The sequence below is a fragment of the Nelumbo nucifera genome, chromosome 2 (genome assembly GCF_055504915.1).
Source record: "Nelumbo nucifera cultivar China Antique chromosome 2, China Antique-T2T, whole genome shotgun sequence".
Classification (NCBI taxonomy): Eukaryota; Viridiplantae; Streptophyta; class Magnoliopsida; order Proteales; family Nelumbonaceae; genus Nelumbo; species Nelumbo nucifera.
Window position 1 is genome coordinate 65,181,090 of NC_142650.1, and position 21,516 is coordinate 65,202,605.

General features: G+C 39.8%; 1 protein-coding gene across 3 annotated transcripts in view; it reads left to right on the forward strand.

Moving 5' to 3' along the window:
* LOC104601345 (bifunctional nitrilase/nitrile hydratase NIT4B-like) overlaps nucleotides 1-21,516 on the forward strand; it is a 51,563-nt gene that overhangs the window by 11,208 nt on the left and 18,839 nt on the right. Inside the window, exon 2 of one of the 3 annotated variants that reach the window (XM_088898405.1) lies at nucleotides 18,185-18,367. The exons of 1 other annotated variant lie outside the window; for it this stretch is intronic. In XM_088898405.1, the coding sequence (XP_088754531.1) occupies nucleotides 18,185-18,367 (183 nt within the window). The remainder of the gene's footprint in view (nucleotides 1-18,184; nucleotides 18,368-21,516) is intronic. One more of the 3 variants, XM_010264629.3, reaches the window with a different exon arrangement.

Consider the following 21,516-nt stretch of genomic DNA (forward strand, 5'->3'; position numbering starts at 1 on the left):
ACAACATCCATAGGAAAGGATAGGTCACCCCCACCCATTCCATTCAGCATTGAGGAAACTCCAGATGTGGCTGAATCTTCACTACCCATGATTTCGGGTTTAAGAAAGAAAAACAACAGCAACCAATGGAGTACTGCCGTACAGGGCTGTTACAGAAACAGGTCCTTATGACCTTCAGTCCACAAAAGAAAGGACACTTGCTATCTCAGCACAGAAACAGGTCCTTCTGACCTATGGTTTCACTGGGAGCAAAGACTGAACACTGCTGTTGCAGTACTTGAACAGGTCTGTATGACCTACGATTTAGTAGGAATCCAAAAAACCAACACTGCAGTTGCAGTACATAACCAGGTCTGTATGACCTACGATTTTACAGAGGTCATATGACCCCCCAACAGAATGGAAAATACAAGGTGAGGTTCACCACACACCTAGTCGGCAGACTTGGTAGCCGAACAGTCAATGAGATCAACAGGGTAGCCAAACAGTCAATCAATGAGATCAATACAACACCGACTTCAGGGCATCAACAGTCCATCAAAGGGTGAAGAAATACAAAAAAAAATCAGTTGAATACCAGGGCATCCAAACAGTAGATGAACGGTACCTCTTTGAACATCAGATGATAGCCTCTCTGTAAACCAGAACTTCCTCTACGAACCTCAGATGATAGCCTCTCTGTAAACCAGAACTTCCTCTACGAACCTCAGATGATAGCCTCTCTACAGTCGAACAGATAATGGATACAACTTCTGGGCTGGAAGATGAAAAGTCTCTATAACTAGAACCCTTTTTCTGCGCTGGAAGATGAAAAATCAGGCAGGCATCTTCTTGCATAAGGTCGAACTGAACACAACAGATTAGCAGTTCGATGGATACAGCACTGGGAGATGAAGAGACTATCTGCTCGACATTGACCACAACAGCTTTGCTTGACACCACCCTTCAGGCCTGGACGGCTTGCTCTGATACCATGTTGAGCAAGAACAAGAGAAGAGAGGAGAGGAGGAAGAGAGGAAGAGAGGAGAGGAGAGGCGAGAGGACTGAAAGCCCCAAAGAATACTGCAGGCGTGTGCAGTAGATATTATTTATACTAGTCTAGTCGTACAACATAAAGATGGGGAAATTACAACAGTACCCTTGCGGTACTAAACCTGTGTACAATAACATCTGTCAACACACCTCTTGTGGCCCACTTAAACTCAGCCCCTATGTCTTTTGCAATCTCATCCACTTCCCTCATTGCTTGTCTCAAAGTTTAAGGGATATGTTTGTTGGTGTTTGCCCATGAAATAATTACTTTTGGATCTACCTCAATCAACATGTAGCCCAGTTGTTTGGCTAATCTGAGGCATTGTAAAAGAGCCATCAATTCAGCCTTAAGGAGTTTCCCAGACCAATTGGTCCTGAAAATAGTGCCAGAATCCTTCCCTCAGAATTTCTGATTACCCCTCTTATTCCTGCCATTCTTGGATTTCCAATGGAGTTCCAATCAAAGTTTAGCTCGACTTTGTTGGCTTCTAGAGGTTTCCAAATACTCTTGAAGAATGAGCTACTTCAGTCCAAGCTCTTAAGATGTCAGTGATAGACAAAGTTTGGAAGCAATCCAAGGTCTTTACCCACAAAGCTACCTTTACTTTTATGATATCTATCACTTCCTCCAAAGTTTGGCTTTTTGGACTATGACTTTCTTCTGAACCTCTGAAGTAGCAACAGCCTCAATTTTCTCAAACTCCTTCCTCCTTTGGTCTAGATCAAAATCCACTCTTTCAGCTACCACTACATACATCAAATGGCCGCAATAGGTGCTTGTAGGAACAAGCAAAGCCAAATTAAGACCATCACGTTCTGTATCCTGGCAACAATGAACTCCTCTCTGAACACCACCTCCCTCTTCCGCTTCACCCCCCTTCAACTTCTCCTTTTTGACATTCTCCACCACCTTGTCCACTCCAATTCCCAAAACATCTTCAACCCTCTTCTTCAAGTATACCTGCAACTTTAGCCCTAGTCCCCTGTTCCGGTTCATCAGGAACTAAGGAAGAGATGAGCAAGAGCGATGGAGAAACTGACTCTAGCCATTGAAGTTCAGACCCAAGCACATCTGACTTACCTCTAGGATGCCCTCTTAATTTTGCCTCAACCTTGCAGACCTCAGGACGTTGAACACTACTAGAGACATTGTTGAGAAATATATTGTCTTTGGTTGTATTTGGGTTTTCTTTTAGGGAGAGTGTTGGAGGTTATAGGGGTATATTCGTAATGTTGATAAATTTTTGGATGTATTTATGGGAGGAAGAGGGGCCTATGTGTAATTTGGTCTCTTGATTATTTAAGCCATTGGTTGTGTAGCATTGAGTGGGTGAGGATATTTGTTGTGAGTCTATAGAGAGGTTAGTCTTGTATCTCTTCTTCTCATAGTGGATGCTTTCTCTCTCTCTCTCTCTCATGGATGTAGGCTACCAAGCCGAACCAATGTTAAATCTTTGTGCTTTCTCTCTTTCTTCTTTTTCTTTCAATTTTCTTCTTGGTTTACTATTCTTTTTATTGCTGTTTGACAACCACCATGATCTTCTACTACCTTTGAGCCAGCCTTCCGATGACTAGATTTTTCATACTTGGAGATCACCCAAATCCACTTTTCTTTCTTCTCCCTTTGGTCTTGACTTGCACCTTTCCTCCTACTTTGGGTCCCCCACTTCTTAAAACGGTTTGACACCTTTACGCCAAAACCCTTCCCATTAATGCCCTATAGCTTACTTTTTTGGATACTACTTCTACAATTTTTAATCTTTTTCTCTTTAAAGTGGTCCCCACTCAACCTTCTATCCCCTCTAGGGGCCATAAACAACTATTCTCCTCTCTCCCTTGAAAGATATCCCCATAGCTATTTAACTTCAGTTCTCTCCTTAGATTTTTTTGATCACATGCCGATCGTTAGTATATTCATTGTCCCCCCTCATTTTGAAATTACTATCTTACCCCCAACTTTTCTTGTTCATCATCTTCAACTTTTGGATATTTGCTAGATCCATTTTGTAGAGTTAGACCTATTGTAGTAAAAGAGGCACTAAATAAGATGAAGAAGGGATAGGCATTAGGACTTGATGGGATTCCAATAGAAGTGTGGAAAGGTATGGGAGAGGTAGGCTTGTTATGGCTGACTAAGCTATTTAATAAGATAGTAAGGTAAAAAAGGATACTTAATGATTGGAGAAATAGTAGTATGGTGCTTATATTTAAGAAAAAAGGTGATATACAAAGCTATAATAACTATCGGGGGATTAAACTGATAGATAAACTATGAAACTTTGGGACAGAATAATTGAACAAAATACGTGTATCCCAATCGTGAAATAACTGATGAAGTTCATACATCACTATGTATAATTTCAAAAGGAGAGGTAGCATGTTCAGCTATGTGAGAAAAGGGCAAAGTACAACTTTTACTCAAATAACAAATAAAACAAGGTGTACTAAAAGTCTATAAAGAAACAACTGGTTCTTATAGGTCATAGAGAGGATGGGATGGAGCAATCGATTGGGATACACGTATTTACTCTGTTAGGAGGATGGGATGGAGCAATCGATTGGCACTAGCAAGGAAAACCTAAAACCTATGATGTTATACTGAAATGGAATAGAAACAACTGGTTCTTATAGGTCATAGAGAGTTTTGCACAAGGAAAAAAACAATTGTTTTGCATTTCAAAAAAGAAGGATGAAATTGGTTGGAAGATTTTTGCAAACAGTCTACAGAAATTCTTACTGCTCATTGAGAAAAAGGAAGGTGAAAGGCCAACAAAGATATGAGAGAAAAAAACGAAAATGAGGAGTCGAAGGGTGCTTCAAAAGCAGCTCTTGAAGAAGATGTCTTGATGGTCTCTACCTTCACAGAGCTAAATTTGATCTGGGAAGGTAAGAAGATCGATTGGGGAAGGAAGAATGTGGTTACAACAGAGTAGAGAGTTGTTGATAGGAACGAAGTTTCGGACTTGATTGCGGAAAAGTTTTAGCTAGAGAAAAAACCAAATCTCTTTCCCTTTGACGAACAAAAAAGCAGTCCTGGAAATAGGGGAGATAGATGAACTTGTGTACTTTGAGTCAACTATAGGCCAGATTACGCTGGATTATTGGGCACTGTCTTGCAACGAAAAAGGGTTATCAGAAGGAAGCTTATCTATTAAGATTCTTGGGTTGTCATTTAACCTTTGGCAGGAAAATGTCTTTAAAAAAATTGTAGAGATCTGTGGGGGAGTGTTGGGAGATACTCACATGCAAAACCTTCATGCAGTTGCGGTGAAGATATTGGGAACTTGGCTAGAACTCATTCCACGATTGATTGAAATATTTACAAGTGAAAGATGAAGAGTTTGGCTAGCGTTGGCAGCAGAAGCATCTCTTTGGTTGGCAAGAACGAAGGAGGAAGAAGATGATGGCTTGGAACGGGATTTCCTACATGGAAAGCTAGAGCTAGGGTTAGAGAATGGTTTGATTGAGGAAAGGAAATCTAACCCAGAAACTGAAAAGGTGCAGACCATAGCCACTTTGGACCACTTACCTTTTAAGGATAATTTTTAAAAAAATTTTGAGAAAAATCCAATGGCTCCAAATCTATCATATGCGTAGAGTTTAAAAATCTAACCTTCCAAATTGCAAAGGAAAGTTGAGAGGAGTGGGCCTTTCTCTTGTCTGGTTATATCGAGTTAACCCAGATGTTGGTCAAGTCTTATTATAATCATGCTACCCTTTAATGGGGGGGGGCTCTTTCAAAGCCCCGATGGGGGATGATAGTTCCCATCTATAATCGTCCCCTTCATTGTCTTTTGGTATTCAACAAGTTATAGGGAAGACGAACCTCCACGAGAACGAGAACAGAAGAGAAGTCTAAAGGGCAAAGAACTTGCATGGGTACATTGCTAATAGGGAAACTCAACCACCCTAGAGAGGCCTAATCCTCGTTATTATAGAGAACACCCAGACGAATTAAACTTTGAGGAAGAAACAAACTGGGAGGACCTAAAAATTGTAGAAGTTGAAGAAGTGAACCAACCTTAAAGTATTGGAAGCATTGGCACCACAAAAGGCTTTAAACATTTGGAGGTCAATCAGATGGGATTTGAACTTATGTTTGAAGAACCCTCCACTACGGAAGTCCTAGAGTTGAAAGAGTTCGAGGCGGAAGAAGGAACCATGTCTTTTGGGGCACTTGGAAGAGCCAAGTAGAGAAGTGAATATGGGAATAAATTAAACACTTTCATAGGATATCCGTATGTGGGAAAATGGTGTTCAAAGCGAGCAAAACAGGAATCCATGTGAGGAATAATCAAAATGGATGAGCTAGTCAATGCTGCAAAGGGTTACAACTCACCAATGTGGCTTTGGGAAGAAAACTTTCATCCATCATCGATGAGTCTCTATATCCACCCCTTCATCCTCCTCCTTCCTTTGTTGTGCTAATGTTGTCTTCCCCTTTGTTGATGCTATTCCTCTCTTTGTTGACTTTGCAAATCTAGCGGTGAATCCTCTTCCGAAAGCAGACAATGACCCTTATCCCCTTGAAATTAAGGGGATAGTGTAGAGAAAGAGGAGAAGTAAATAATGAATTTGGTGTTAGAAAATTTAGCTGAGTTAGTAGATCGAGAGCAAGCTAAAGAGGAAGGTAGGAAAGAAGAAGGTGAGAAGAATGTTGAAAATGAGCAAGGAATGGTGAATCAAACCATCGGAGGAATCGCAAGTAAATCCTATAAAAAGAGGAGGAAAAATTCAAAGGAAGTCAAAGAAGAGCATGCAAACATGAGGGTATATATTAGAAAAGAAGGGGGTGGAGGAAAAAAAGGAAGGAAAAAGAGGAGTGAGGTGGAAAGATTAGCTTGTAGTGTCTCTTATGGGAAGAATGAGAGCCAAAAGAGGTTGAAAAGGGGGGGGGGGGGGGAGAACAGTAAAGGGTTTGTTAAGAGATAGGGTTTTCTCAACATCTCTTTGATTAAGACAATTGCTAGAATGAGCAAGGTTTTGGGAGTGCAAAGAAGAGAAGACTAATTAGGAATGTCTTGAGGAAAGAGAAACCAAGTGTAGTGATGTTACAGGAAACAAAACTATTGGAGGTGGATAGGAGATGGACAAAAAGTATCTGGGGATTTAGAGGGTTGAGTTGGTCTTTTGCCCCATCTTGAGGAGTATCTGGAGGAATTCTTACAATTTAGGAAAACAAAAATAGGGAGTGGGTTTTAACCAATGTGTACAACCCTGATTCCTATAGAGATAGAAACCTTTTAAGGGAGGAACTATCTACAATTAGGGGCTTGTGGGACAGTCCTTGGTGTGTGTGGGGAGATTCCAATGTTATCAGGTATACAAATGAAACAAATAACTCCAATTAGGGCATAACCACAAGCATGAGGAATTTTAATGCTTTGGTGGAATCTTTGGAATTAAAAGGACCCCCTTTACTGCAAGCTACCTTTACTGATCAGATTTTCAGGAGATCCCAGTGTGTTCTAAATTAGACAGGTTCCTATACTTAGTTAATTAGGTGGAGCTTTTGGGAAATCTAATCCTGAAAGTACTTCTTAGAGCAACTTCGGATCACTGCCACCTTTGTCTTGTTGAGGATCAATGTCAGGGAGGCTCTACCCCTTTTGGATTAAAAAATGTGGCTAGAAGACTCAAAGAGGTAGGCTTCTCGAAAAAACTAAAGCTTCTAAAAGCAAGAAAAAAAGAATGGAATAAACAAGAGTTTGGAAGATTGGAGGAAACAAAGGACAAATCACAAAAAGAATAGAGGAGATTGATCTTAAAAAGGCTCAAAGCGAGTGCTTAGTGGAGGAGATATCAGAAAGGTGGAGGCTAAAGGTGGAATTAGAGGAAATTCTTAGAAAAGAAGAAATTTCTTGTAGACAAAAATCGAGATGCATTTGGCTTTTGAAAGGGGATGGCAATACAAGTTCCTTGCCACAACTGCATTTTCCCCCTCCTAGACTTAATTACTTAAAGTCATAAAATTAAATTTTGCTGGATGCTGTTTAAGAAATCTGTGATTGACAGGTTTTGGAGGGGTGCTAAGAGACTTAATGAATTTATTGTGGTGTTATACTTAAGCCCAGGGGGTCTAGGAGACTTTGAAAGCAGAATATGTAAGCGGTTGAACCTAATGAACATTGTGGTGGAAGGTGATTCTACGATAGTGGAAGGCTGGGTGATAAAATAGTAAATGACTTTGGCAATACAGGAACTAAATGAGGGAAATTAGACAGTTGGCAATGGGCCTAAATTCTAATTTCTGTTGGGTTTGTAGATTAGCCAATGGGTTGGATGATGCTTTAGCAAGGTAAGGTTTGAGTAGGGAAAGACTATATTGGGCTCAATTGTAGTGTATTAATTTATCATTTGGTTAAGGGAGTGGTGATTTGTCACCCATTTTGGGCTTCCCAATACCAATTTTCTTGTAAATCTGTAAAGTTGTGTTTATAAGTATTAATAGGATTCCCTTGACTGTTGATAAAGAAAAGTGTTAAGAGTGTGAGGGCATTTTTGTCCTTTTATGAATATTTGTATTTGGGTGCCTATTCAAGGGCACCTTTCTAATTTTGCTTGTGAGGTTAAAATGAAAGTCTGTTGGTGTGAATAGTAACACACCAAGCATTCTCGACACATCTTTCCCTTCTTTCTTTTTTTTCTTCTTTCCAACATCTCTAAACCTTCCAACTTGGTATCAGAGCATTGCACAATCAAGGAAACTATCTACATCTGGTTGTGACTCACAAATGGACATGTTGACGTTAGCACGTTGCCGCTTGATGTCAGTAGTCTGTACAGTTGGCGACATCCTCATGGGTTTTTGATGGTCATTGATTTGCCCTGACTTTAGGGGAATTTTGGTATTAGTTTCATGGTGGTTTGAAGCTGTTTTAGATTTTTCTTTGATTTTTCGGATGAAATTTGGCAAAAAAATCCAGATCTGGAGTTTAGGGCTTGCATGCTCGCATGGTGGGTTGGTTGTTGCTGAAACCTCTTGTGTTTGAGTCGTGGTAAACCCCTGGGACTGCAGGAAGTAGTCCTGAATTTTTTGGAGCCCTAAAACTTTTTTGGGATTTTTTTTCTATCCATGTTTTGCCGCAAATACTTATTTATCCTAGTTTCTGCTGTAGCTCATGTCTAACCTTGTGGGAAAGGTATTTAGGAGTTTAGCTGGTGTTGAAATACTGTGGTGCTGGTGAGAAATATTGTTTTTGGAGGGGCTGTGATCGATGGATTCACACAAAGACATCTGAGTACCTACCTATGTCCTCTTGGGAAGAAATGGCAATACCGGAGGGCAGATTACACCTGTAAAACTTGATGGAACAAATTTCTTGAATGGTCTCAATCAACTAAGCTTACAATCGGTGGAAGAGGTAAGCTCGGATTTATTACCTGTAAGGAAGCTAAGCCGAAGCTTGAAGATCCAAAGTCCAAACTATTCCAAATGGAAGCAGGATAATCCACTGGTTATATCATGGCTTGTATGCTCTATGTACCTACACATTGCCTGTAACTATATGTTCCTTCCAACAGCTACAAATATTTGGGACAGGCTAACTGCGACTTATTCTGAAGTGAAAAACACTGCTAGAATCTATCAGTTGCAAAGAGAAGTATGTAATATGCGGTAGAGGGAGAAATTAGTGGCCATGTATTTCTCCTCCTTACAATCAATTTGGGAAGAAATTAATCATCTTGAGGCTTTGGAGTGAAAGGATCTTGTTGATGCTGAACAGTACATGAAGTACATTGAAAAAAACTGAGTTTTTGATTTTCTTGCTGGGCTGAATTCTGATTATGACTTCACCAGGCAACACATCCTTAGTGTTGATATTTTGTCACTCTCCATAGCATATTCTCTTGTGCAGAATGAAGAGAATAGGAGGAATGCTATGATGCAAGTGTCTGTAGGTGAGCACTTTATAGGTGAGCACATTGTTCTTGTGTCCACAAATCCAAAGCATACAAGGGATAGATGCTGGAAACTAAATCCCCACTTGAAACTTGAGAAGTTTAAAACTGGAAAGAAAGTAAATGCTCATGTTGCTACTACAAGTTATGATTCTCAGACTCACATGCTTAAGGGAAACCCCCCTACTTTGGCATCTATTCATGACACCTTTGACGTGATGGAAAAATTGAGAGGCATCTTATTCCATCTTGAAAAGAGTGGGTTGCCTACATTTACTAGATCAAATGCTTCTTCTAGTGCTTTTGCAAAATCAGGTACTACACTTGTGTGTCATGTGGAGACTCAATAACTTGATGTACCTTATTAGTATAGTCCCTATTGTATATTACTTTTACATCTTATTCTTCTTTTCTCTTTCAGTCCTATATGGGCATTCTTGTAATTGTACATATCTTTTAATATATAAGAGACTCTTTGTGGTGGGGGTCATTCATTCTTGACACCTCTAAGATTATTCTTGTTCTTTTCTCTATTCGGCCAAGAGTGTTGACATGGTATCAGAGCAGGTTGCTGTTTGATCTATTTTCTCGCTCTCTTGAACCTTACTAGAAGCAGTAAACCTATCGTATTAGGGCTGTCTTGATCAACCATTTTTTGTTCTTTCTTCTTTGTGCAACCAGCAGGAGAGATTTCTTTAGATCTCTCTTGGGAGACATTGGTTTGAGGCCAAACTTCAAATCTGGTGTCGCCTAAACCTGATCTATTCTCCCTACAAACAACATCTGATTTGGTGAAGTTTCGAAGGAGTTCTGATCTTCTTCTTGGGGCGGCAACACTGTACAGTTTCATTTTTTGGACTGCAACAGCTTTGGACTTCAGATCTGGTGTCGCCTAGACCTGATCTATTCCACCTACAAACAACATCTGATTTGGTGAAGTTTTCGAAGGAATAATGATGTTCTTCTTGGGGTGGAAGCACTGTACAGTTTCCTTTTCGGGACTGCAACCTTTTTTTTTTGGACTTTAGGCCTTCTACATCAACATGCAATTTAAGTTTTTCTCTCCAGATCGAAGGGTTCTCTCAAGCTCTCCTTAACCCTACACTCAGTTTTTGGTTTAGAGTTTTAAGGACTGCCTTAATCAGCATAAGATACCTCCTTGTTCGTGAAGAAGACGTCTGATGTGTTGGTAAATCACAGATCTCTCTCAATCGGCTGGCTCGGTCAACCTAAAACCCTAGATCTGGTGTCGTCCTAGGGTTTTCTTGCCTCCCATTTATTTGATTCAGACTTCAGATTCATATTTGAAAGGCCTTAGACTTGATAGTCTTAAAAACTTGCCTTTTTTGGACTGTCATCTTGAGTTTTTGATTGCTGAATTTGGTTGTCTCTGATATCCTTGTGCCTGGACTGCTGTTTTCTTGCTGAAATGACCTCCGATAGTGGAGATTCTTTTGTTAAAGGTGATTCCCTAGCATCTATGGTTGAGCAAAACATTCGACAACTGGTAATATCTGCTATTCCTTCTACTCTTTCTACTATTGTCTTACTTGGTGAGTTTTCCGGTTATTGTGCTTCTTCTCATATTTGGATCATTGACTCTGGAGCTACCAACCACATGACAGGAGCCTACCCTAACCAACCAAGTAACCTTACTAAAACCCATCACAAACATATTGTGACTACCAATGCTGAAAAGTTAAACATCATTGGTAGTAGTGATCTGTCTCTTAAGCTTTCACCCATTGCATCTTTCCCTCTTACCAAGACCCTTCTTGTTCCTAATCTCACTACAAACTTGATTTCTGTTGGCCAATTAATTGATGAAGGTAACATTTTCATCTTCTCTCAGGATGGATGTTTGGTTCAGGACCGGAACACTGGGAAGGTGAAAGGGAAGGGGCGCAGGTTGGGCCATCTGTTTGCATTGGAGTTCGAGAAGCCTCAAACAGCAGCATCATCGGTTTATTTCAGTTCCTCCACTTCTAATTCCTTTCTGAATCATAGAAATAATGTTTGGGACTTATGGCATAAACGCATGGGTCATTTACATTCTGAAAAATTAAAATTTTTGTTTGATTCAGGCCTTATTAAGAATAAAGTTCCTTCCTTGCACACCTTTGATACATCTTGTGTTTCTTGTTGCTTAAGTAAGAGTCATACCTTACCATTTCCTCACATATCTGAGCATGCTACCTCTCCCTTCGAGCTTATACATAGTGATGTCTGGACTGCTTCTGTCTCTTCTCGGCTTGGATACAAATATTTTGTGTCGTTCATTGATGATTGTACCAGGTACACATGGATATGCTTTCTTTGCCACAAGTCTGAGGTATTCCCAACATTTAAGTTGTTTCATGCTATGGTGCGGGTTCGGTTTCAATCACAAGTGCGCATTCTCCGTTTGGATTCAAGAGGAGAATACATTGATGGAGATTTTTTATCCTATTTGAAGGATCATGGAATACAAGTGCAACGAAGTTGTCCAGATACTCCTTAGCAAAATGGTGTGGCCGAGTGCAAGAATGGACATATCCTTAGTGTTGTGAGGACATTGTTGCAGGAATCCCATACTCCACCTTCCTTTTGGGTAGAGGCAAGTATAGCTGTGTTTTTGATCAACTATATTCCTTCCTCAGTTCTTGGTAATATGTCTCCCTTTCAGAAGTTATTTGGTCGTTCTCCAGATTTATCTATGTTTCATGTCTTTGGATGTGTGTGCTTTGTTCATCTTCTCTCTCGTGAACGTTCTAAATTGTCTGCACAGTCTGTCATGTGTGCCTTTGTGGGTTACAGTCCTGATCACAAAGGATTTCTTTGTTATGATCCTTCTATTCGTTGCATTCGTATATCATGTAATGTTGTTTTCTTTGAGCACATTTCATTTTTTGTTGGAATTGCTAGACTGTTTGCACCGTCTGTTTCTATTTTGCCAAACTTTGATTCACAGGATGCTCCACCTCCTTCTGCTGAGAGGGCTTTCTCATCTTCTCTCGCAAGCGGTTATGTGCTCCAGCCCCTGCGCCTGCGACTCTCCTTCCTCCTGGTTCAGATCATCATCCTACCACTGCTCCTGTAAGTGATACCTCTACTTCAGACACTCTTCATACTTTTGTTCCTTTTCGTTGTTCTACTCGTATATCTAGACCTCTCGATCGCTATGGTTTTCCTTCAAACCATAGCTCTTTGTCTGCTGTCCTATCCTCCATAGATGTTCCTCTCTCCTACTAGGAAGCTAATAGTAGCCCTCATTGGAAGGAAGCTATGGATGCAGAGATTCATGCTTTACATGAGAATAGCACTTGGGATCTTGTGCCTCTCCTCCAGATGCATCAATTGTTGGGAGTTGTTGGGTTTACAACATTAAACTGAAGTTTGATGGATCTCTTGATCAATACAAGGCACGTTTAGTTACCCAAGGATATAGTCAGGAGTATGGTATTGACTTTGAAGAAACCTTTGCTCCTGTTGCAAAGACCACCACAGTCCGTGTTCTTTTAGTAGTGTTTGCTGCTTAGTTTTGGACCATATGCCAGTTTGATGTGAAGAATGCTTTTCTTCATGGTCAGTTGAAGGAGATAGTCTACATGAAGCCTCCTCCTAGATACTGCAGTGATCCTTCTTTAGTATGTCGCCTCAAAAAACCTTTATATGGTCTAAAACACGCTCCTCGGGCATGGTTTGAACGCTTTCGCGATGTTGTAGTTGCTGTTGGATATAGCCAAAGTTCTTTTGATCATTCTTTGTTTGTTAGGCGATGACCTCAGGGTATTACCATTCTCCTACTATATGTTGATGACATGTTGTTGACTAGGAATGATGCTAAAGGCATTCATGAATTGAAACTTTTACTTCATAATTCCTTTCACATGAAGGACTTGGGCCCTCTCACATATTTCCTGGGACTGGAAGTACATCGTAGTGATCGAGGGTATTTTGTTTGTCAGCAGAAGTATGCCTCTGACCTTGTTAACCTTTGCTGGCCTTAATGATGAAAAGCATGTTGATACACCTATGGAGCTAAATCATAAGCTATCTAAATTTGAAGGTCCATTACTTCCTGATGCTGCCTTATATCGCCAGCTTGTGGGGTCCCTCATTTATCTCACTATGACTCTGCCTGATATTTCAGATGCTGTCTAGGTTGTTAGTCAATTTGTTTCTGCTCCTCGTCGGCCTCATATGACTACTGTTCATCGTATCATTTGATATGTTAGAAGCACAACTTCCCAGGTGTTGTTCTTCTCCTCCTCTCCTATTCAGTTGAGAGCATATGCTGATGCGGATTGGGCTGGTTGTCCAGACACTCGTAGGTCCACTTTTGGGTGGTTTGTTTTTATGGGTGATTCACTCATCTCTTGGAAGTGTAAGAAACAACAATCTCCAAGTCTTCCATTGAAGCAGAGTATGGGGCCATGTCTTCGGTTTGCAATGATATTGTTTGGTTACAGTCTCTCTTTATGGATCTTGGCATTCAGGTTCCTACTCCTATTCCTCTCTATGCAGATAATACGAGTGCTATCAAGATTGCATCTAACCTGTCTTCCATGAGAGGACCAAGCACATTGAGGTGGACTGCCACTTTATCCGAGATCTCTTCACTACTGGGTCTATATCGCTTCCTCATGTAGCCTCGGACATGCAAATTGCTGATATTTTCACCAAAGCTATGACTAGAGTTCGACATCTCTTTCTTATAGACAAATTGATGCTTATATCGAGGCATCAGTTTGAGGGGGGGTGTGTAGACTCTATAACTTGATGTACCTTATTAGTATAGTCCTTGTTGTATATTACTTTTACATCTTATTCTTCTTTTCTCTTTTAGCCCTGTATGGGCATTCTTGTAATTGTACATATCTTTTAATATATAAGAGACTTTTTGAGGTGGGGGTCATTCATTCTTGACACCTCTAAGATTATTCTTGTTCTTTTCTCTATTCGGCCAAGAGTGCTAACATGTCATGCCCCACCCTCTAGTTCTTGGATAATTGACATAGGAGCCAGTGATCATATGACTAGTATGCCTTTCTACTTTACCACTTATAGACTTTTTTCTAGAAAAGGTAAGATTACCATTGCCGATGGATCCCAAACCCCATATCTTTTCATTTAATACATATTGATGTTTGGGGCCCCTATTCTATTCCATGTATGGGTGGCTACTCGTAGTATACTTGGTTGTATTTGATGAAAAGCCGAGATGAAGTTCACTTAATTGTAAAAGGCTTCGTCATTATGGTGGAGACACAGTTTGAGAAGAAGATCAAGATTATTAGATTTGACAACACCAAGAAGTACTTTAAGAAGCACTTATAAACCTTCCTTGAAGAGAGAGGAGTGATTTACCAGAGTTCCTGTCCTCATACTCCCCACAAAATGGGGTATCGGAGAGGAAAAACAGACATGTGATTGAAGTTGCTAGAGGCTTGTTATTCCAGATGCATGTTCCAACTCGGTTTTGGGGGGATGTTGCTCAAACAACTATATATCTTATTAACAAACTTCCCTTGCAGACCTTGCATCTCCAGTCTCCTCATCAACTTCTTTTTCCTGATGAGAATACATTCCATCTTCCTTCCAAGGTTTTTGGGTGTGTCTGCTTTGTCCATGACATGAGTACTTCTAGGCTAAAATTTGATCCAAAGTCTATCAAGTGTGTCTTCTTGGGATATTCTTTAGTCCAAAAGGGGTATCATTGTTATGACCCTTGTTCTAGAAAAGGTATTTGCCCAAAGATGTCACATTCTTTGAGTCTACTCCCTTCTTCTCCATCTCTCGTCCTTCTCTTCAGGGGGAGAATGTTAGTGAAGATCAGACTCTTTTTTGTATGTTGTTCCTACAACCGATGTTGTCAATTCTTCTCCTTCTCATCCCTGTGGTGACAGTAGTCCTCCTCCTATGCCTCCTCCTTTGCTTCCTTTTCCTTGGTCTTGGCATCAATGGTTCGTCAGACTAAAAAAGAGGATGACTCCAGAATGAGTGCCCATTACAATCTGACCTCCCGGACTCAGGTAATTTGGATTCTGAACCTCATCCTGTTTCCGATGCCTGTGTTGAATATGTTGTTGAGCCTCCTCGTGTAGATTCTAGCCTTAACCTTCCTATTGCAATTTGTAAAGCAAGACAAACATGTGCTAAGTATCCTATCTCAAACTATGTCTCTTATGATACCTTATCACCCTCTTATTGTGCCTATATTTCTTCTATTGCTTCTATTTTTATCCCTCACAATAGGTAGTGCAGTTCCCTTATTGGAAGGATCCTATGAACTAGGAAATGGAGGCACTTGAAAAAAAGCCAGACGTGGGAAATTGTTTCTCTTCCAGAAGGCAAAGTTCCTCTTGGATGCAAGTGGGTTTATATAGTGAAGCATAAAACTGATGGCTCAATTGAAAGGTATAAAGCTTGACCTGTGGAAAAAGGGTACTTAGTCTTACGACATTGATTACCAGGAAACATTTGCTTTAGTAACCAAGATGAATTCAATCCGAGTTATCATGTCTCTTGCTACCTATTATTCTTGGCCCTTGTATCAAATGGATGTTAAGAATGCCTTCCTTAATGGAAACCTTTAGGAAGAAGTTTAAATGGAACTTCATCTAGGAGTGAACATCCCTGGGAGTGAGGGAAATGTTTGCGGTTTGAAAAAATCCCTTTATGGCCTTAGACAATCCCTTAGAGCTTGGTTTGACAGATTAAGGAAAGATGTCTTAAAAATTGGCTTCTCACAATCTCAAGCTAACCATACCTTGTTTATTAAGAGAGCAAATGGAAAAATAACTATGTTGATAGTATATGTTGATGATATTGTTATCACAAGGGATGATATCTCTAGGATTACTGAACTGAAATCTTTACTTGCTACTGAATTTGAAATTAAGGATCTCGGAAAACTCCAATATTTCCTAGGAATTAAGGTTGTAAGGTCAAATAAGGGTATTTATATTTCTCAAAGGAAATATGCCCTTGATTTGCTTCAGGAGGTAGGAAAATTGGATTGTAAACCGACTGAAGCTCCAATTGATCCCAATCATAAGTTGGGAATTGATGATGGAGATGCCCTTCCTGACAAAGGTATGTATCAAGGACTTGTTGGTCGCCTTCTCTACCTATGTCTGACTAGACTAGATATATCATATGCTGTGAGTGTGGTCAGCCAATACATGCACAAGTTTAGATCATCTCATATGCAAGCAGTGAATAGAATACTTGCCTATTTGAAGGTATGTCTAGGAAAGGGGATGTTGTATTCTAATTATGGGCATCTAGAGGTAGAGGCCTATTCTGATGCTCACAGGGCAGGTTCTACTGATGATAGGTAGAGTACTTCTAGCTATTGTACCTTGGTGGGTGGTAATGTTGTATCATGGAAAAGAAAGAAGCAATCAGTTGAGGCTCGATCTAGTGCAGAGGCAGAGTACAAAGCTGTGGCACATGGAATCTCAGAATTGTGGTTGAAGAACTTGTTGACAGAAATGGGAGTGTAGATTGATACTCCAATGATATTATATTATCACAATCAAGCTGCCATAAACATAGCCCACAACCCTATTCAACATGATTGTACAAAGCATATAGAGGTTGATTGGCATTTCATTAGAGAAAGAGTTGCCAGTAGAGAGATTTGTCTACCTTATGTGAGGTTTGAAGACCAATTGCTGATTGTCTTACTAAAGGTGTTCCAAAATAATAGTTCGACAACAATTTGAACAGGCTAGGCATGACAAATATCTATGCTTAGCTTGAGGGGGAGTGTTAAGAGTATGAGGGAATTTCTGTCCTTTTATGAATATTTGTATTTGGGCTCCTATTCAAGGGCACCTTTGTTATTTTTCTTGTGAGGTTAAATGAAAAGTCAGTTGGTGTGAACAGTAACACACCAAGCATTCTCGACACATCTTTCTCTTTCTTCTTCTTTTTCTTCTTTTCAATATATCTGAACCTTCCAACCTGTATTTGCATCATTTTTTGGCAAATACGAAGACTCTTTGTTTCTTGTATCTGTCTATATATCCATATCCTTATCTTAGAATCATAAATCGGATCACAGCAGTGAGATCTGTGGTCTCTAGGGTGAACCCCCTTGTTCTAACTAGTTCCTTGGTCCAACCTGTTCTCTAGGCCTTGCATGGGGAGGTGTTCTGAGGAATGAGTTTTACTGAGGCATTTCTTTGCTGAGCTTAGTGCTTTCACTTTTTTGTATATTTCAAGGAGGTGCCCCAAGGACTGCTTTCCACCATCATATCTCCTCTGAACTGATATTGTAGTTTTTGTATATTTTGTACAAGAAACCTGACAACGGTTATAAATCTTCCCCTTCTTGTTCCATTTTTATTGAATTTTGGGGCAATTTATTTATCTTGTCATTAATTAAATAGTTTTTTTCTGCTGATATTAAAAATCTAATATGTCCTAATTACTATTCCCTCAAAGGTTCCTGTAAGCCCATAACCCTAATTCTGTAATGACCCTCTGCTCACCCCATGTTATTGGGTTTAATCCTCCATGGGAAGTAAGAATTTCTGCATATTCTGACAAAAGTTTTTCACGTTTCTACCCACAGGAGACCATAATTCACCTCAAGTGGCACACATTAGATGTGATTCCTTAGAGTTAATATGTCGTACTTGGGTTTGTCAACAATATTTGTGCTGCATTACACAGATTTTACCAGCTTTGCAAGAATTACAAAATAAAATAACTCATTGGATTTAACATGGTACTTTATCTTTGTATTTAAATCATTAAGTGAAGCACTTTGGTAGAATGATACTAATTTCTTTAGGTGTCTCTGGTTCTGCCAACATTTTCTAAGCTTTCGGCTTAATATAATCGGTCACTGTATCTTAATATTTGTCTGTTAAGATCTATTTATATCTTGTCTTTTTTGAGTCATAAAAGAAATTCATTGGAACATAATTACAGATAATGTTCTTAGGCCTAGAGGCAGGCAAACCACCTGTACATATAAGAAAATATTATCTGTTGTACTTCAGTTCTATGCCATACTAATGATTTCGTGTTCATAATGATATTGTCAGTGTAATAGTTCATGATAAAGCTTGTTGTCAAAATATAATTTTGTTTACTTTGTTGAGGCAGTGATGGTACAGTATCCACAATATTTTGAATTGCTTGTAGCTAATTTTCTTCTGGGTTAAGAGGACTGTGTTCATTGATTGTATATTAGGGGAGATAAACCATTAATTTATGGACTCAACAGAAAATTCTTTTTTTTCCTTGTAAGCAGATAAGGCAGAGAGACTGGTTGCAGGTGCTGCTGCTTATGGGTCACAATTAGTTGTCTTTCCAGAGGCATTTGTGGGTGGTTATCCCCGTGCTTCATGTTTTGATGTTTATGCTAGAACCCATATAAGTGAGGGAAACAGTCAGTTGCAGAGGTATCATGCTGCAGCTGTGGACATTCCTGGTGAGAACCCCTTTTTGAGACAACCAAGGCTTTTGATGCATTGCATCGTATTAGTTAATTTGCCTTCTGTATTACATGCATTCACATATACATCAATACATGCAAATGTCAACATGCAGAGAAAAATAACAACCAAGAGAAAATTATCAAAAAAAAACAACCAAGAGAAGGAGCAAGATGGAGAAGAAACATTCCAGAGTTGAATAGTATGGTTCAGTAGCTTATATCCACAGGAGAGCATCAAAGATCCACTAAGTAGAACATAAAAGACAGCTTCTCAATCATACCTTTCTCTCTTTCACATATTAGAACCCAAAAAGACAATAAATAGAAGACAAATATGTATCTCAAGATCAAAGACACACCCTATGCACCGGGTTGAGGGTTAATTTCAGCAAATCCAGCATTATTCTTATCAACTCAGTCGAAGAAAGACTCATAGAGAATATCAAAGAGATTCTGAATTGTAAACTGGAAAGCCTCCCCATTACCTACCTTGGAATGCCCCTGGGAGGTAACCCAAGATCTCTAAACTTCTGGGACCCAGTGGTGGAGAAATTTGAAAGGAAATTAGCCTCTTGGAGAAAAGGTTACCTATCAAAAGGGGGCAGACTGATTCTCCTAAAGGCCTCTCTAGCAAACTTACCAACTTATTACTTTTCAATCTTCAAAATTCCTCCAAAAGTGAGACTTTACTTAGAGAAAATCCAAAGAAATTTCCTTTGGGATGGAGGAGGGGTGAATAGAAATCACCTGGTAAGTTGGGACCAAGTGTGTAAGCTGAAGGAGGATCTGTTATCTCTCTCTTGAGTAAATGGCTATGGAGATTCCCCACTGAATCCGATACTCTTTGGGCATCTGTTATCTCTAGCAAGTATGGAACAAATGCAAATGGGTGGGACAGCAATCTCCAGTTGAACCAGGTAAAGAACTCAAACCCTTGTAAAGGTATAGTTTCCTCTCACTCATCCTTCATTCCTTTCATTAGACTCAAAGTGGGAAACGGAAATAAAATAAAATTCTGGAAAGATCTCTGGTGGGGGGATTCCACCCTAGCTGAAGCCTTCCCTAGAATCTTTAATCTCTCCTCAAATCAGGACTCAACTGTCTCCTCTTGCATTCCAGCCTTACCTGCTGACACCAATTTGACTCTGAACCTGAGAAGACCTTTAAAGGAAATTGAGATCTCAGACCTTTTAAACCTCTTCCTTACCCTAAAAGAAGTCTATCTCTCCCCTCAGTCCTCTGATACCCGAATCTGGACCTTAAACCCAAATGGTGTGTTCTCCTCCAAATCTTTGTTTAAGGTTCTTCTTGCAGGTGACCGGACTTCCTCTTTCCCTTTTAAGAGGATATGGAGCAGCCATATTCCTCAAAGAATCTGTTTTTTTTTTTTTTTTTTTTTTTGTTTGGGAAGCATGTCTGCAGAGAATAAACACTTGTGATCTTCAGAAGAAGAAAAGCCAAGGAAGGTTTTATATCTCTCCACATGTATGTGTGCTTTGCCTAAGAGAAGGGGAATCAGCAGACCATCTACTCATTCATTGCAGTTTTGCTCAAAAGATACTTTTTAAACCTGTTAGGCTACAGTTGGGTCTCTCCCAATCACATTAAGGAGTTCCTCAACCAGTGGTATGGGTCCGGTTTGAGCAGAAGAGGCAAAGTGTATTGGAAAACTGTGGTCATGTAGTCATGTGTGGAATTTGGGAGGAAAGAAACAGGCATATTTTTGAAAACAGATCTAAACCTCTAGAGGATCTAATCGTAGATATTTTTTTCTGTTGTTACTCTCGGGCCATTAACACTGAGATGTTTCAAGACCTATCCCTTAATGACCTTAACAGAAATATCCATTCGATATTACTTCTCCCAAATCACCCTTATCCAACCAAAAGTTTTCAGGTTCCTCAACTTGAAGCTGGGATGACTTTAAACTTTAATGGAACTGCTGCAGGCAATCCAGGCAAAGCTGGGATAGGTGGAATCTTGAGGGATGAACAGGGTCTGATTTGTTGGGTGTTTAGTGGTCCACTAGGTATTACAGACTCAACAAAGGCTGAAGTGATGGCAGCCCTCACTGGTATCAGAATAATAAAAAACCTGGGCATTCAGAAATTATCCATAGTAGGAGATTCAGCCAATACCATCAAATGGCTGAAAGAGGAGGGGGGCCCATGGAGGTTGAGTCATTATCTGTCAGAGGCAAGAGACACTTTGGAACATTTGAATGTTAATCTGAAGTGGATCCCAAGGGAGATGAATCATATTGCAGATAGTTTAGCTAAATTGGGAGCAAACCGAGAAAATTTATACAGCAACAAGCTCCCCCCCTTGTAATTTTGCTTTTCTGCTGTTTTCTCATCTAGTACATCTGCTCATGTACTTCTTGTCTCTTTCTATGAAATTTGGTTAACTTTTTCTCAAAAAAACACACCCTATGCACATTCTGCACGATTGGAAACAATTATATGCTTAGGCGGGTACCTTTGGATGCTGCCAGCTTGTTTGGTTCAGTGTTTATGGCTCAAACAAAAAGAAGAGGAAAAGTGATGTGGAGAGCCATTAATGCATTAAATTTGATGGACAGTATAGAGGGGAGAAATGGCAGACTATTTAAGGAGCAAGGAGCAACTTAAGATATTGGATGTTTTAATTGAAGGTAATTCATTGGGTTAAGACAATGGAGTTTTTTAAGGACCATAATGTGGATGACATGATTAGAGGATGGGGAGTCATAGCAGCTTATTCCACCCTGAAGATCATAGTTCAAGAACAGTTCCCCCCTCCCCCAGATGTTTATTGTGCAAGGCCATGGTGAGAATTGCTATCATTTGCTAATTTCTTGTTCTTTTACTACTTGTATTTAGTAATGGTTTCTGTCTTTATTTGGGTGCAGGTGACTCCTAATACTGTTCAAATCCTATTTGCCTCAACATTCTTTGAATGGCCAAACAAAAGGGGTAGGGTTATGTGAAAATGTAAAAGGGTGGCAATTGTTTGGACTATATGGGAAGAAAGGAATTCAAGGCTGTTTTAGGAAAGGAAAGATCTAAGGAGGCTATTATTGAAATTGTATGGCACATTGGTTAAAATCCATGGATACATTCCTCTATGTCTCAATGGATCTACTCAGGAGCTGGGAGGTAGTG